An 18506-nucleotide genomic window follows, 5' to 3' on the forward strand; every position below is an offset into this window, starting at 1 on the left:
TGGAGTCGGTGACGGTACTCACTAAGGACTACTCTGGTTGGCAGTAGTTCTCACACCTAATTGTTGCTATGTTTTTGCAGAGCCTTCGCCTACGGCTGCTGCTGTTGCTGATTGCGACCGTCGTAAGAGAGTCGCTGGTTAGATCCCTTCCATCCCTGGTCTTTTGCTAGAGGGGCACCCATCAGAGGTAGTTTTGAGATTTTATGTACATACTGTTATATTGTTGTATTCGCTGGAGCGAGTTGGTTCCGTGGTTTCTGTATATACAGTGGACCCTTTATGTTTTATATATACATATTTATTATAGCAACTCTTTACCTCTTGTGTAGCTATATTCCATTTACATGTATAGCTATCGCTTCGTATACATGAAAAATTTTCGTGTATACGGCGGGTCTGTTGGCGTGTCAGGAAAAATGTGGTAATCTGAATTGTGACATCCTCTATCACAGTCACTGTCCTTTCCAGAGTGTAATTATTCTAATAAAGTTATTAGAATAATTTAACTCAACAAATACTGAAATATAAAAAATATATTAACAAAAAATGGTTAACGCTGAGGGAGTTATTAGATTTGATTAAACTTTAATTCTCATGTAATTAAAGTTTTATTTTGATAAATATAATCTATTATATTTTTAAAAAAAATCTACGTATAAAAATATTTAATTAAAAAATTATCAGTCAGGCTTCAAATATTTTAAAATTAATAATATCAAAAAATATTTTTTAATAAGAGAAAAGTGTATAAATTTATAATTGTTTAATATGTTTTAAAAAGAAAAGAAATTAAATGTAAAATTTTATTGAATTGGTTAAATATATAGAGACCCATTTAGTTATAGTATAATAAAAAAAAAATTATCATTAGTTTAAGTGCTAAACTCTATAATAATTAGGGAAAACTTCAAAAACCCCCTCTGTGGTTCCACACTTTTTCATTTTAGTACCCTGTGGTTTAAAGTGTATCAAGTTAGTACCATGTGGTTTTGCACTTTATCACTTTAGTACCCTATAGTTTAAAAAACCACAGGGTACTAATTTGATACAAAATCAAAACCACAGGATACTAAAGTGATAAAATGCAAACCACAGGGTACTAACTTGATACACTTTAAACCACAGGGTACTAAAGTGATAAAGTGAGAAACCACAATGTACTAACTTGATACATTTTAAACCACAGGGTACTAAAGTGAAAAAAATTGAGACCACAAGGGGGGTTTTTGAAGTTTTTCCTAATTAAATTAACTATAATAACATCTCTCTTTTGCATTATGCGGTCTCTTAACTAGTTAAATTATATAGTTTATAAAATATTATAAAATATATTTAAAGATAAATTATTTTTTCTAGAAAAAAATATAGAAATAATATTTTTTTATTATAAAATGTAAAAAAGCCAAAACCAAACAGACTAGGGAACAGTCAGGTTAGAGTCGCTCCAAAAAAAATTGAAGAACCTGTAATCACCAAGAAAAAAACTATACATGAACCTACAACACTACACTACCACACTACTTACACTACCCACTACTCCTACCACAGTAGTGTGAATTGTGAAACCGTTTCCTTTCGCTTTTCCAACCGACCCCACTTTGGAAAGCTCCATCTCCGTTCTGGATCGTTCCTCAAAAAGATGATAATGATAATAATAATAATGACTAATTACGTATAGATCCCTACAAATATAATAAAATTTAAATATTTTTTTTATAAACTTTAATTTTTATGTATTATTTTAAAAAAAATTTTAATGCTTTCAAATATATTCCTATCGTTACACACTGTTAGAAAATTTTAATTAGTTAATCATATGTTAAACACTTAATTCTAATTAGTTTATGAGATAATTTGATATTTTTGTCTATTTTTATATTATATTATTTTCGTTTTTCGAAGTGGCATATTTATGATGACAAAATTGACATTTTACTTATTTGTTGTCAAAATAAATAATTCTTTAACAGTAACAAATCAGAGAAATATATTTGAAAATATTAAAATTTTTACAAAACTTCATATAAAAGTTAAATTTTATAGAAATATATTCAAAATTTACTATATTTATAGGGATATGTATGTATTTAATCCTAGTAATAAAATCAACTTGAAAAATAGAATTATTTTTTTTAAAAAAGGGCTTTGAAGAGAACACCATCGTTGGTTTCTCACCTCAGGCGCCCCCTCCCAGCGAAAAAAAAAAAAAAAGAAAAACAGAAAAAGGGGGCCCCATTTCCCCCCAATTTTTCCAGCCATTTGCGCTGAATACCCTTGACTTTATGGGCGTAAAAGGGGACGACCAAGTTCAGCTTTTCAGCGACCCACTATCCAATTTTTTCTTTTTTTCTTTTTTAAAATCTCCCCATCTAACAATCCCTTTGTTGGTCTCTCTCCTTCCCCGATTTTAGTGCAACACTGGGGCTGCTTCTTCGACGAGAAAAGGGTGAGTTTTTGTTTGGTTTGTGATCTCCTTTTAGTTTGGGGATTGAGATATTTTTATGCAGCTTTTTTTTTTTTTTCTTCTTTTTTTTAGATTTCTGTGGTGGGATTTGGGATCTCTGTTTTTGGTGGTTTAAACATGTCCTCAGGTGTCAAAATTGGATTTTTGGGATCTGGGTTTCCGCGATTTCGCGATTCGGACCCTTACTAGGGTTCCTTTCTCGGTGCGTTTGCGTGCCGACAAATTCGAAATTTTCTAACCCACCAACCCTGTAATTTGACTTTCCAGCAACTCTGGTTTTTGATTAGACTTGTTTGAGTAGAAATTAGCGAGCGCAAAGTTGGAATTTTTTTGCAATTTTTTCTTTTTCTACTGTTGATCTCGATGCTGATTTTGTCGATGTCAGCTAAAGCTTGCTTTTTTTTTTTTTGTTTTTTTGTTTTTGGCCCATGCTGGTGTGTTGTAGGCGTCGTTCCTGCTTCTGCTCATGGAGTCCTACCAACCCTTTTCTCCCTCCTCCAAGCCCCAACCCGCCATGGCCGAGTCTCCGAAGCTCACTCTCCACTCCCTCAACCAGAAAGGAGGCACCTTTACCGACGAATTCAGTCACCATCCTTCTCCGATGGTCGAAACCCCCGCCGACGGATTCGCAGGCCATCTCGATGTCTTCGTCCACCAAGCCCGCGACATCCACAACATCTGCATCTACCACAAGCAGGACGTGTATGCTAAGATCTGCCTCACCTCCGACCCCGCCGACGCCGCCCTCTCCACCCGAATCATCAACGGCGGCGGGCGCAACCCGATCTTCAATGAGAACCTCAGGCTCGGCGTCCGGACCCTCGACTCGTCCCTCAAGTGCGAGGTTTGGATGCTGAGCAGGGTCAAGAATTATCTCCAAGACCAGCTCCTCGGTTTCGCCCTAGTGCCCCTTTCGGATATCGCGGTGGCCGACGGCAAGTTGGTTAAGGAATTCCCGCTCTCGTCGACCGATCTCTACCACTCTCCCGCAGGTTTTGTTCAGCTGTCGCTCTCGTATGCCGGTTCTTTGCCGGAGGTCATGCCCATCCCGGCGCCCTCCGAAAATTCGCGTGATTCGGAGAATAATGATCTGATCCCCTGCGAGTACGAGAAGATCCAATTCCCCGACTTGAATGTCGCAAACGAGAATCAAGCTATGATCTCGGAGTATTTCGGGATACCGTGCTCTGATATAGAAACCCCGAACTCAGAGAGCTTGGTCACGACCGAGGATGGCACTTACCCTGATGATGATGCAGGGGTGCGAGTCGTCGAGAGCTTCTCGACGGAGAACAGCACTGATTCCGTCGGGGCCTTTAGAAATGACACTCCTTTGAGCAGTGTTTCCACCATAGAATCTACCCCCGTGCATCCGACCACCCCCCAGTCTGCTTCTGAGCCATCTGCTGGCACTTCTTCTCCAAGCCACAAGGATAAAAGCACAGAAACTACGGATGGCGAGGCTGATTCTTCTAATGGAGTGACTGAGAGTGAGGTTATCAAGCCTCTAATATCCATAAATGTGCCGGAGGAGACAGTTGTTCAGCAGGAGATTGTTGATATGTACATGAAGAGCATGCAGCAGTTTACTGAATCGCTAGCAAAAATGAAACTTCCGATGGATATTGAGAATGAGAGCTCCACTAGTGACGATGCTAACTCGAGTTCTGAGAAGACGCTTCCGACACCAAAGGACAAGAAGTTCTCAAGAGTTTTCTACGGCAGCAGGGCTTTCTTCTGAACTTAGTCCTGCAAAGGATTAACAGGTGACTTAGAGTTGGCATTTGTTATCATCTGTTAATGCTTAGTAGTCGAGAGAAGCAACTTCTTATATGCTGTTTAGGTTTGTCGTTTCGTGTATGACATGTACTCATCATGAACTTGCTTATGTTACTACTTTTCCGTGTATGTGAAACTCTCACTTTGTGGAGTTATCTAAGCTTCACTGATTAATCTTATATTTATAGACTTTGTTTCAATCTCAACTTATAGATTCATGAATAGGTACATCATCGATCTAGATCTGTACTAATGAGTTTATGTGAAATTGAGTGCTCACTGTGTGACGAATAGTTGCACTGTATCTGAAAGATATTGTTTCTGATTCTAAGATACGCCGGTCAACTCCCAGCAGTTTTGAGTTAGACATAATCTTGTTTTGAGTGTTGGCGCTACAAGGCATGTACAAGGTGGCAATCAAGCGGGATGCAATCGGGTCATTTCAGGTCTTGTTGGCCTCTGTTGCTTCTTCTTTTAGGTTACTTGGGTTTGAGTTTTGGATCAGGTTTGCGTATGTTTGAGTTGTTCCGTGTGGTTGGATAGATGGATTATAGGTTACATCAAATTTTTAGGTTATTAGGTTCCGGTGTCTCAGGTTTGTGGTTGTTCACTTGGGTTCTCTAGGGTTTCAGATTGTTCAAGATCCAGGTTTTTCAACTCTTAGATCTTTGGATTTCAGGTTGTCTTGGGTTTTGGGATTTTCTGTTTTTGTCCTCCAGTGTTTTGCCAGATTGTTTCGAACATTAGTTTATCTCGCAGTTGGGTAATTTCAGGTTTGAATTTCTTCATGTTCGTGTTGTCTGGAGTTTTTAAATCTTTCCAGTTTGCGGCCGCTCAGATTTCGTGTCCTTTTGGTTCTGGGTTGCTCAAGTCAGGGTCATCTACTTTTTGATTCAACTAGAATTCGGGTGGTCAGGTTTCAGGTGGTTAAGGTTTGGTCTTTCAGCTATAGTGAAGTTTTGCCAACTCCATACCTCCCATCAGTTCTCACAGATCTTTCAAAATTAGACAAATACATGACAGATGGATGTTTTACCTGCAAATTGTTAGAAAAGATGACAATTCTAAGTTTAATTCCTAACTATTCTGCCATGCCACACTGTCAGTACCATTTGGTTTTGTGAGTTTGGCACCAGCAAACTAAAGTGGTTCTTCTGCTGGTTTGTTTTGAGGTAGCGCAGAAGTATTCGTCTCTTTCATGGCTAAGATGGGTACAAGTTTAAGTTAGTGGCCATGGTTTTTACTAGTATGCACCTGTTCTCTTCCTGTATACTTGGCCTCTATTTGTGATGATAGTTTTGGGTACTACTGGATCATCGATTCATCGGAAGATCCTCCAATACATAAAGTTGATTATAAGATGGCAGTTGGCAGAAATCAGTGTTCATGTTTAGACATGCTTGGTGTTATGGTACCTTAACAAGCTACTATTTGGACTCATGAGAGGCCATGTTCTCAGAGTAGGAGTCGAAAGTAAGTTGGAAACCACTTTGAAGATAACTCCATTTTCTTTAGGCACTTGCTTGCTTAAGAATGTGATTGGTATTGTTGCAATGTCATGCTTCTGCTCTTATCAATGGGTTTTATGGTCCCCCTTGTGTAAATTTGTCCTATCCTTTCTATTAGCTTCTTTCTGACTTGATCTTACTTATGTCAGTATTGGTAGGCAAAAGGCTTTTGTAATTCTTACACATTGATTTCTTTTCGGTTATTGGCTACTTTAATGTTGCGTAGGCTTCTATTCAAACCACTATCATGCTATAGGACATCTGCAAGGTGTCTATGCACTAGTTGATTGTTAGCTTTATCAGAAACAGATCCTCTTTGGTCGGTTTTCCTTTTGCTTTTCGTATTTATCTGCATTCACTATTTCATTACTGTTTCTTTTTATCACATCTGGAGTATTCGTGACATCTGGACATAGTTCTATAATTTGGACATAGTTGTACTATCACAATCTATGTTTAGCTAGATTGGAAAACTAGTAATCCAAATAATGTAGGTATCTTTCTGTCGCTGCTACTGTTGTATTTACATGCATTTTAGCGGACTTTTGTATGAATTCCGGAGGAAGTTGTTGAGGGATTTCAATGAAGAAGCTGTTTCTATCAGTAGAAAAGCTGTAGCAGGACTCTATCGCCTCTTAGCATATGTTGTCTGTCGTGGAACTGTATCAGTCGTAGTCGAGATTGTTTACCCTCCTGGCTACATGTTTTTCACTTTCCCACGTATCATGTTTGATTCAGTATGAATGCGTGATTGCAGCCTAGATTACTTTGATAGTCTGAGCTCCAAGACTTGTCGAAAGCTAAAGTATAAACTTAGTGTATGAGGACCGCACATTAATACGGTGGCAGAATCTACCGATTTTGGGCGAGGCGCGATAAAACTGCAGTGCAGCTGCTAAGCGGCATGCTTTTGGGAAATGCGCGGGCAGCGGACGCAAAAGTCAGGCCAGAACGAACCCGAAGATCTGTCGGGATTGGTGGAATCTATCTTATCTTATGCAGAACAGCTTGTTTGAGCAGTTGGGATTTGATGAGTAGTAGTTGCCTCCTATTTTGGCTTGTGACACAGCAGTAGTCTAGGGTGGCAAGAGGTCCATATCAAGGGGTGGGTGGGGAGCCTCAAATCATTTATAATTCTCGCTCCCAAAGTAATAAAATGCATCTCCAGTTTCCTCCAAGGCCTCTCTCTCTCTTGCACGCTCCCAATGTGTCTCTCTCTTTTTGGCCATTCGCTCATTCGAAAAATCTGTCACATGACTGAAGACTATGTAGAAGTATGTTCTGGCTTAGCCAACAGTCTACTCCGTGGCGGGAGACTAAATTGGATCAAATTATGCTTAAAATAGCGGAAGGTCGGGTTGGGCTAAGTCATGTTTGAAGTGGGGGGAGTAATTGTTAGCACTAATGACCCAATAAGTGATATCAAATCTAGAGATATAGGCTCGATTTTCACATGTTGCAAATATGTGCAGGTGCTGAGAAAAAGATTGTTGACTTAAAAGGAACCAGCATCCTACCTCGTGGCTAGTAGCGTGTATATAACGGTATAATAAATTAGTTGTATTAATTGTTAGCGCGAACGATTCAACAGTATGTCATGGTAATTTTTAAAGTCTCTCTAATAGGCTTATATTTCTTGGGCAATGGCTAGAAAAAGAATCATCTTCAAATTATAGCTTTTCGGCTTTTGCTCCTGAGAAAGCTGATTTGGGCTTCTTTCCACACCCAACAGCTTCTTTTTTTTAAAATTTTTTTTATTTTTCCTCAAACTCTGAAAGCATCCCTCCTGCTTAAGGTAGCATTAGGCACACTGCATGGGGAGGAACCCTCTTTCACTTAATTATCTCTTCTTTTTCTTCAATCAAACTAAGCATGCTTCATAAACTTGACCTAAGTTTAGTCCACTGTTTGCAAATGATGTCCCACTCATCTCCTTTTCTCAAAGTGCAAAAATCCGAATTCTGAGTTTCCTACAAGCTCATGACTGCGTAACCACTGTAGAAAAAAAGAACAAAATAAATAGATAAAAATATAAAGATTTTTATCTGAATTATAAATTATTTGATTTGGTTTCTAACCTTTCAAAAGTTTGATTTTATTATCAAACCTTTCAATTTATTTGATTCAATTCAGTCTATGGCATTTAAACTTTAAATTTTGAATGTGCCGTTTATTTTTATATATTTAATTAATAAAAATATAATTCTCGCAACTATAAATTTATAAAAATAAGTTATTAGTTTAAATTTTAATGTCAAAATGTCAACTGACTCGAATCAAATAAATTAAAATATTGGATAATAAAATTAAAATTTTGAAAGATTGGATAGTGAAATCAAAATGATCTATTTTTCAAAATGATCTATAATTCAAACAAATATTATAAATAACTTACTAGAAATATCCTAATTCACATAACTTCACCAAGACTAATAAGAATCACACGATACAAAAAACTATGAAACATCACACAATAGCCTTGCAATAGTTAGAAAAGGGATCTATAAATTCGTTTTCATTTTTTTAGGTTAATTGCATGCAACTTTCTATAAACATATCAAATAGCAAATATATTCCTATAAAATTCAACTTTTAATTCATATCCATACAAAAGTCCAAGGATATTTATATTTATCCCTCTGGCTTATTACCGTTAGAAAACTGCTTATTTTTTTATAGCAGATAAGTAAAATGTCAATTTTGCCATCACAAATATATCCCTCGAAAAGCTCGAACTGTTATAATCGTGCATAAATATCTTCCCAAAAAATTTTCAATAGTCATCTTCTTTCTTTTTAAACCAAATCCAATCTATTATTGTTGCAATCTCTTCTCTCACTCATTTTTCCTTAAACATTCTTTTAAAAAACAAAATAAGAAAAAATCATAGAGAAAATTGAATGGGAAATCAACACGCGAGCAACACACATTATCGATGAATAGGGACGGAAAAATTCTAGTTATACGGGTTCGAAACTAGCACGAAGGATAGAGAGAAAGAGTAAGAGGAAGAAGAAAAATTTTTATTACTAGAGTTTTGATTGGAAGAAGAAAGTATAATATAAGAGAGCTAAAAATATCAATTTGTCTCGTTGACTAACTATGGTTAACTAAAATTTTCTAACGGATCCTAATGGTAGAGATATATTTAAAAATATTAAGACTTTTGCAGAGGAATATATTTATAATTTTTTATGTTTATAGAAACTTGTATGTAATTTTTNTATGTAAAGAGATTGTGTGGAAATGAGGTGCTGTTTGCTTCTAGGAATGGGAATTGCAGAAACTAAAGACAAAAGAGTGTATTGTAGCTGCACATTCTCCACCACTACAACTTTTTCCGCATGGAGTTTCCCCAACCATCTTAAAATAAAAAGTTATACTTGTCCTATCAAAGCAAAAAGCATACGATACAGCTTTTCGTGTTATTTTACTCATGATGATGGTGCCAATTCATTTCAACTGTGAATGGCACTCCACCATTGGCTCTTCTTTTTAAGCCCTAAACATCTGTTTGTTTCCGCTTTGTTAAATGATTCGCTCGTTTTTAATAAAATAAAACTTAAAAAGCACTAAATCTTTTATCAATTTTCTTTTTTTTAAAAAAAAAAATGAATAATTCATCTTTTTTTTTTGTTATATACTCGTACAATTTTAATTACCATACAAAAATCTTCACAATCTATATATAATCTTAACAGATTAACAAAATTTCTAATAATTCGCCATACAACCATGACAATCAAATAAAATTTCCAAAAACCCACGTACCACTCTAATAGTTCTATAAAAATTCTAACAACAACCATAAAAATCTCACATACTATAGCAACGTTCTAAAATTTTCTAAAAACACTTCTATTTATATGAAGACGCTGAGGTGGAGAAAATAAAGTTAATTTGCTAATTAAAATTCAGACAAGGCTATTTGATATAAATTTTTTAGGGATCAATTTTTAAAAAAATTCTATATTCCTTTATATTTATACTGAATATAAAGAGCGAATAGACACTTTTAAACTATTAATATTTTTTTTTCAAAATATTTTTTTATTCTCAAAATATATTTATATTTAAAATATTCTTATAAATTTATCTTAATGGACAATTTAAGCTCTTAAATTAATTTTACTTTAATAGAAAATTCAAACCTGATTAAATATACTATAATTCTTCTTCTTTTTTTTTTTTTACCAGACTAGATAATTATATTAAAATAAAACTTATTATATATTAAAATTCACAAGCAAAGCTATCATTTTTCTTTTTTTTTTTGCAAAGGTACATTATGCGCGCACATTTGCTAGTTTATTTTCAAAAAGCCAAACATTTTGAGTCAACCAAAAGGAAAAAAAATATTAACACCATTTTGAAATGACATCCTCAATTATATTTTATAATTACATTAGCGGTCCCTAGCCTGTTTTCGAATTATCAATGGGCTCTATAACTTTTTTAATTTTGAGTGCGGTTAGACTTATAACCCTAGCTATTAGAAATGTAATCGTACAACTTAGTCTATCTAAAGATCACATATAATTAACATGTACACTAGTCTAATCAATTTTTTAATTTATCTAAAAGTTAAAAAAGGTTATTTAAAGTTTTAAACTCTTAAATTATTACGTTAAAAATTGTAAAGATTATAATCCTTTTGAGTTGGACACTTATAGGATTTCTCTTTTATTTTATCAATTGAGCTTCCAATTTCTATAATTTATTTCAGTTGGGCAGGTCTCTACCTTTCATGATTCCGAAATATTGTGTATATGAGCTTCAAGTATCTTCAAACGGTAGAAAAAGATAAAGAGAAAATAATCAGAAGTTAAAAGAGTCTCAATTCAAAAAAAGAAAATGGAGTGGACCAACTTCGGGATGTATGATAAATAGATGGAAAACTTTTACTTGTATCAAGCGACAAATAAAAAATCTCATTCATTAGATGGATCGATATAAATACACTCCGAAATAGAGTTTATGAATAGCATTGCTTTTTTAAAATGACTATAAAGGGAGACTCTCTAGACATTTTCACTAAGGAGGTGTTGGATCGGTGTAAAAGTGAACCGAAAATTATTTTTTAGTTTGAAAATGACTTTTGGGTCATATATTTTTTTTTTTTTGCATAAAATACTTTTATAAATAATGGCAAAAAATGGGGCTTTGCGATTTTAGCTCGTTTCAAGCGGAAAACAAATATAAAACGCGGCTCAGAAGACTACACTCGACACGGTTCACGAGTAGAAGTAAATTACATAATTAAAAGTAAATAGCTATGACTATATAAGCAATATAAAAGTAAATTACATAATTAAAAAATATTATTTTAATTATATTAGAAATTATAGTATTCTAAAATTAACTATAGGATTAATTTTATAAAGATCGTTATAAATATATTGAATTGTAAATATATTCCTACAAAGTTTAACTTTCATATGTTGTACCCACAAAAGTCCTGATGTCTCAAATATGTTCCTTTATTTTGTTACCGTTAAAACATTATTTATTTTATAAGTGAAATGACCTTTTTGCCATCACAAATATATCCCTTCAAAAATCTCAATTGTTAATTGAAGAGGGGTTAAAAGATCAATTCATCTTATTAACTAATTAGGATTTAGTATTTTATCTATGATTAACTAATTTTTTCTAACGGATCCTAATGGTAAGAATATATTTGCAGGGACATATAAAAGTTGAACTTTGTAGGGATATATTTACAATTTACTATATTTGCAGGAACCTGTATGAAATTAACCTTTATCTATATTATCTAACATTAAAATATTAAACTTTTATTTATTACAGACAAAATAAAAGTACTTTTTTCCTCCAAATCAGATAACTATTGTCTGAAAATTATTTTACTTTTTTATACAAACCAAACATCATAGTTTATGTGGATCCAAAGCATACCAAAAAGGAAAGTTATAAGGCCTTATTTGGCATCATTATTATCATTTTTAATGATAATATAATTTGACATACTAATAAAAACTGTTATGGCTAAATAGGCTGCCATGCACTTTAGCCAATCAATAGATGAAAATTTATTGTATTACATATTCTATATTTAAAAAGATTGAAAAAACCATATAAAATAGTACCAAGCTAATGCCTCAAGTTTTTGTTGTATTAAGAAATGAGCTTTGGGATTTCAGAAGAATTGCCTACTTTACAATGGCAAGTCGTTAAGCTAGTTTTTATAAAAATATTAATTTTTTTTTAAAATTTAGTAGTTCAATTAGGAACTAGGTTATTATTATATTATTAATAGCACAAAATTATTTATGCTATTAGATTTCCGACTCTTGGATAAAAGGATGTGCGGTTAAGATAATAATAGTTTATAAGCGTTGAATGAGTAGTTTGTTAAATAGTATGATCTAACAGATAAAAATAAATAAAAAAATAGATTTAATTGTAAAAAATTTGATAACACTAAATATTTAGTGCTAATGATAGCATTGTAGCTCGATTCATTCTACTTATATAGCAACATTCGTTTTACTTATATAGCAACTGTCTCACCAGTCACCAAGTATATCCTAATCCCCAACAGGCAATCTGATCACTTGAGGGTGAAGAGTACATTTCAGACGGTTGGCAAAATTCATTGTTTACGAGTAATGGGTAAGAATTGAGAGCATAGCCATCTAAAGTTAAAAAAAGCCAGAATATGTCTAAAAAGTAGATGGGTTCCCTTACTCTCATTCCATTTTCGAAGATAGAATATTAAAATTAAAGAAAAACTTCGAATGCCACCTCTCCGTGGTTTCACATTCTGTGTTTTAAAATATATTATTTTAGTATTCTGCAGTTTTTGTTTTCTTTATGTCCTTTATTAAGTTTTTTGTTACATTCGTGATAAAGTTAAAATCACGTGATACTAAAGTAAAAATACAGTAAATTATAGAATACTAAAGTGAATATTCAATAAACCATATATAGGTGGGGCATCTGGAGTTTTTTGTATATTATTTAACAAAGAGTTGGCGGAGGTGCTGACGAAAAGAGAAAAAATAAAACTATCGAGTACGAAAGTGCTACACTTTAAACTACTGGATATTAAAATGAACAAGTACGTAACCACAAAGGTGATATTTAAAATTTATCCTAAAATTAATGATAATCACAGTTAAAAAAACACTATAGAGATAAAGAAGTCGCTACCATCCAATGAATTTCAATCTTTTACTTAAATTTTCAATTTGTTTTAAGACAAGGAGATCTGAAGGAGAGGTGAAAGGGATTGTGAATCATTAGGACGGCCACAGGATGGGGTGGACTAGGTCTAGACTATACGTTCTACATAGCAGCTAGGGAAAATAGAAGAAACAAAATTTTGATGGGAACTGTCTCCAACTTAGGACCACTCCAATTGTCATTATAAAACAAAAATTTAGGAACCTTCCTCACCAACATTATTTTTGTTTTTATTTTTTACTTTTGTTTCTGTTTTTGTTTGCTCCTTAATGTGGGGGATAGGTTAGTACATAATAATAGAACAAAGTATTGTTTTATGGGTCGTCGAAGGAGTTCGAGAAACTTAACGAGTTTCCTGGACAATGTCACACAACATAATTAATAAGCATTGACTCGTTAATTTCTTAATTCCTTTACGCAACCACCTCTTTTATTCTAATTGTTACAAAGTTAGGTTAAATTACAAAAAAAAAAATTTGTCAATACTCAGCTTTTTAACTTTTTTTTTTTTTTTATCATTCAAAAAACTACACTTTGTTCTCTTAAAAAATAAAAAATATTCACTTCGATTCCCACCGTCAGTGTTCCGTTAGGTTTCTTTTATATTATATTTTTTATACCCAAAATATTTTTGAAACTCTCATCTTTCTCCTCATTCCTCACCGACATTCTCGCCCGCACTTCCTCACCCTACTCCGCCGCCTCGCCCTCGCCTTCGCACACTCCTCTATCCGAGCCCAGACACACGCCCTCGCCCTAGTCCTCCGCCGCCTCACCCTCGCCCTTGCCCACCTCTTCGCTCATGCTCACCACGATCTCCTCCCAATAGTCGCCGAAATAGAGGGGCGACGAGGGTGCTGGAGAAGTAGGGGAGCATGTGGAGGAAACAGAGAAGAAATTGGGGTCGAGAGAGGCGAGGACGAGGGTGCGGGATGAGCATGATTGGGGAGAAGAAAATGAGAGCAATTTGGTCAATTTATCACACCATTCCCTCCGTGGATATTTTTTATTTTTTAAGCGGGCAAAGTATAGATTTTTAAATGACGGAAGAAAAATAAAAAAACGGGTATTAACAGAAATTTTTTTTATAATTTAGCCTTAAATTTATGTATTAAACATGCGATGCATATAGGTTCATGCTTCCGCTTTCATTATAAGGTTAATTAATCATTAGAGAACGCTCGTGCCTGCGCGCAATCTCATAACCTCCTCCCAAATTGGTTCCTATAATAAAGTTTAAGTTACCATATTTATTCCTCTACAAATTAATTCTGAGATATGCAAACATGTTTTTCCAATTTTGGAAATGACACTGGACAAGTAAACAGTTATTTTCGAGATAGGAGACTGTACACTGAAAATAGACACTACTTGTGTGACAAGTTCTGCCTGTATAAAGAATTTATCGAATCGGTTGTGAAATTTACTGAACTTAATTAAATTTTCTTCTCAACATGATTTGGTCAAGTTTCTTCATAAACTCTAACGCAAAATTGATGTTTTGCTGCAGGAGTTTTTCTTTGATCAGTAGTGCGACAAAATATTGAAGCAAAAGAGATTGCAGAGCTTTGACGCGTATTCAATGATCAATCAATAATAGAGTTTGGCCACTTAACAAACGACGTTGTTCCTAGAGCAAGTGGCAAAGGGCTTAGTGGTTGGTACCCGAGACCCAAGTTCGAATTCTAGTTGATTCACATTTCTAGCTATGTTTATTTCTAAATAAAATAAACGAAGCGAGTAGCGTGCTACCTATCTCTTAAAAAAACAAACGACGAACATCGAAATATCGCGAGAAAGTAATAACAGAATCATCATCCTACGGACGCCTGCTTGAATCCAACTAACTAAAGTGATCTCCTACTTCAGCATGTTTTAGGAGCTTCCAGTGTGTCTCTTAATTGGCTATAAGATCAGTTTTGAATTTTAAATATTTTTTAAAACTATTATTTGAATTGCTCATTTAATTTTTTTTTTTCAGGTAAATTATTACTTTTAATTATTGCACTTTTTTTTTTTCCCTACAATAATGTTCCTTGCAAAATAAAAATAATAAAATAACGAAATGCATGAGCCGCCATAACGTAGTGAACGAGAAGAGTACAGCTGTTTGCCAAAAACAGCCCAAAATAAATGGATGAGAGCGCTCGCTGCGTCAATTGAATCTAATGAATGACTTCGAGAGGTAGCTGAATGGCACTAAACTACGAAAACATCGCCTTCCAAAGCAAAAGAAAAATTAGTAAAAAAAAGAGAAAATAATAAGACCAATACATAATAATAATAATAATATTATTATTATTATTATTATTCAGCCAGAAAATTTGGGCCATAATGTCACTTCGATCTGGAATAGATGGATGAGCAGGAAAAGCTCACTTTCTTCTAGCCTGAGACAATAGGCTTAATTGCCTAGTGGGTCATTTGGGAGATTAAAAATGATACGATTTTCAGAATGATTAAGTCTGATTTTTTTTTTAGAATCCATAAGATTACCAATTGATGGAATTCCTTGCGACGTTAGCCAGGTCAATCAACTAATGTATCTGTATTTTTTCTAAATTTTTCCGTCCCACTCGAAGCCTATGTTGTCTTACCCATGTAGCTAAGTTCATTTCCCCATTGAATGAAACGAATAGCATGCTATTTTTTTCTCAAAATAATAATAATAATAATAATAATATAGTACTTTGATGTTGTCGAATTTTTCACTATTAAATTTATTCTTTTGATCATGTATTATTCAATCAATCATTCACTTAACTTTAAAAAAAATACTATCATCCTAACCACACATCCCTTCATCTAAGTATCAAAAATTTAATAACACCAAACATTTGGTACTAGCATAATTCAGATAATAATCTTAGAATGAGTGAAATGTAAAATTTATCTAATGTAGAGGTATAAGCAGCATTTTCTCAAAATAGAAAATACTCGGTCCGGTGTAAATAATTTTAAATAAATTGTTAGTACGTTGATCAACTAGCACACTCGGTAGGCAGGCTAGGAAAAAGTTATATGTTATAAATATTATCAATACATTAATAGCTCAACAAAATAACATTTAATAGGTGACCAAAATTACTTACAGCAAATATCTTACAAATTCCAATCCAATCCAAACACAACATACTGTGGTAGTGGGGCGACCAGAATAGTCACGTTAGTGGCGCCATAGCCATGAGACATTTACAATTAACGAAGCCATTATAAGTATATAATATTCACACAAAAGCCCCTACACTACCTCACCACAAACCTTGTATATATATATGTATTATCCTACCTAATATTCACAACTAGTAAATACAGAATAAACAGTACCTTGTTTTCTTTCAGGTTCACAGAAACTGCAGGATCTCCTCATTGCAAAATGGAAACCATATATATATATATATATGAAGTTAAGGTTATAGAAAAAGAGCTAGGAAGGTTTGTTGTTTTATTATTATCATCAACTCGCGCAAAGCTAAGGCGTCGCCGTCGCCTCTACTCCCTCTTGCCGCTGCTCGCGCAGATACCCAAGAAGCTTCTCAGCCTGCAAACATCACCAAAAAAACAAAAAGAAAAATTTCAATTTGCACCCATGCGCTGTAGTTTATTTTTATTTTGTCATTGAAAAAAAAAACTTTTTCTTTTAGAGAAAGACTGCATTATATATACTCACAGTTTATTTTTAAAACATAAACTTTAAATACAAAATAATTTAACTTCGAATTTAACAATTTAAATACCACTCATCAAATTTATTTACTGCTGGTCGATTTATGGTTTACAAAATTATACTTATAAAAAATAATATTCTATTTATTATTTCGTTTGTAAAAATGAATATAACCATCACTTTACTGGTTTGAATTAAAAAAAAAAAAAAAACAAATGATTAGCGATGGTATGGTATGGTATGGTATGGTATGGTATGGCGGCGGCATACCTTATGCTTGACCCGGGCGGAGGCGGCGGCGGACTGCGAGAGCGCAACGAGGGGCGGGATGGCGCCCTCCCGGACGAGCAGCGCGCGGTTCTGCGGGCAGTCGGCGCAGAGCTGCAGCAGGGCGTGGACGGCGAGCTCCCGCCCCCTCGCGGGCCCGTCCTCCACGGCCTCCACCAGCGCGCCCACGCCCCCGGCCGCCACGATCGCCTCGCTCCCCTCGGGAATCCCCGCCAGGCTGGCCAGCACCACCATCGCCTTCTCCGCCGTGCCCCCGCCGCGCTCCGCCACCATCCGCACCAGCGGCGCCGCCGCCCCGGCGCTCACGGCGCGCTCCTTGTTCCGCCGCAGCGCGCAGAGCTTGTAGAGCGCCGTGAGCGCGTCCTTCTTCCCGCGGCTCGACCCGCCCACCATCAGCGCCACCAGCGCCGGCACGGCCCCGCTCGCGCCCACCGCCGCGCGGTGCTCCTCCGCCATGGCCAGGCTCAGCAGCGCGCACGCCGCGTTCTGCTTCGCCGCCGCCGTGCCCGTGCGCAGCGCGTGCACCAGGCCCTTGATCCCGCCCGGCGCGCCCGCGATCGCCGCGCGGTTCGCCTCCGCCAGCGACAGGTTCAGCAGCGCCGTCGCCGCGCTCTCCTGCGCCGCCGGGTCCGCGCTCCGCAGCAGCGGCACCAGCGCCGGGATCGCCCCCGCGCCCCCGATCAGCTCCCGCAGCTCCGTCGAAGAGTCGTCCTCCCACAGCCCTGAGGCCCCTAACCCTAACCCTAACCCTAGCTCCGGCTCCCTATCTCCCGGGCCCGGCGCCGGGCCCGGCGGGATCGAGGCCAGGCGCTCGAGCTCGCCCGAGATGTCGGAGCTGAAGCTCGAGTAGTCGGAGAAGCCGCGGGAGATCTCCAGCAGCTCCTCCGGCGCCGCCGCGGCCTCCGCCTCCGCCGATTTCGCCGCGGCGAGCTCCCGCAGCCGCACGTCGACGGCGGAGTCCGTGAGCCCCTCCGACGCCGCCGGCGAACCGGGCGGCGGCAGGTACGGGTCGGCCCTGACGAACTTCGACCGGACGGTCCGCATGGACCGGCCGAGAGAGCGGTGGGCGCGAGGCGAGGACGACGACGACGACGACGACGGCGAGGAGCCGCGCGGGGCCGGGGAAGCAGCGAGCTGAGAGTCGGCGAGCGACACCATGGCTACGCAGACGAAGCGGATAGAGAGTAAATTCGATTAAATGAGAAAGAAGAGGGCGAGGAAGAGGTTACGAGACGAAGCCATGGGAGAGGAGCTCGGAAAGGTCTCTAATGGCGGGTGATGGAATGATTGTCTTCCCTACGGACACTACCCTCCTAAGACAAAAAAAAAAAATTTCTATTTAATTTTTTTTAAAAAATATTTCTAATCTAATCTTATTTTTATANTGTCTTCCCTACGGACACTACCCTCCTAAGACAAAAAAAAAAAATTTCTATTTAATTTTTTTTAAAAAATATTTCTAATCTAATCTTATTTTTATAAATTTTTTTAAAAATAAATTATTAATTTTTATATAGGTTGGTATGTTAAGTGTATGGAAGATTTTTTTTTTTCTAGTTCGGTTGGAACCTTTTCGCTTCTTATATTCTTT

General features: G+C 36.5%; 2 protein-coding genes across 2 annotated transcripts; one reads left to right on the forward strand and one right to left on the reverse strand.

The window, feature by feature from the left end:
• On the forward strand, nt 2187-4449 carry LOC109716093. The gene is made up of 2 exons (XM_020241409.1): nt 2187-2446; nt 2910-4449. Exon 2 carries the CDS (start codon nt 2931-2933, stop codon nt 4203-4205), a length of 1275 nt encoding a protein of 424 aa, XP_020096998.1. The 5' UTR covers nt 2187-2446; nt 2910-2930; the 3' UTR covers nt 4206-4449.
• Nucleotides 16001-18199, reverse strand: LOC109722025 (U-box domain-containing protein 4-like). Its single transcript, XM_020249877.1, has 2 exons — nt 16898-18199; nt 16001-16501 (listed from the first exon to the last, which is right to left on the reverse strand). The coding sequence occupies exons 1-2, from the start codon at nt 18071-18073 to the stop codon at nt 16433-16435; spliced, it is 1245 nt and encodes a 414-aa protein (XP_020105466.1). The 5' UTR covers nt 18074-18199; the 3' UTR covers nt 16001-16432.

Source organism: Ananas comosus, linkage group 1 (genome assembly GCF_001540865.1).
Source record: "Ananas comosus cultivar F153 linkage group 1, ASM154086v1, whole genome shotgun sequence".
Classification (NCBI taxonomy): domain Eukaryota; kingdom Viridiplantae; phylum Streptophyta; class Magnoliopsida; order Poales; family Bromeliaceae; genus Ananas; species Ananas comosus.

Bases quoted from the DNA above. Each gene is read 5' to 3' on its own strand.
- LOC109722025 (XM_020249877.1), bottom strand. From the start codon at position 18,073: ATGGTGTCGCTCGCCGACTCTCAGCTCGCTGCTTCCCCGGCCCCGCGC. The intron at 16,502-16,897 runs GTATGCCGCCGC...TGATGTTTGCAG, and splicing joins CCGCCCGGGTCAAGCATAAG to GCTGAGAAGCTTCTTGGGTA.
- LOC109716093 (XM_020241409.1), top strand. From the start codon at position 2,931: ATGGAGTCCTACCAACCCTTTTCTCCCTCCTCCAAGCCCCAACCCGCC.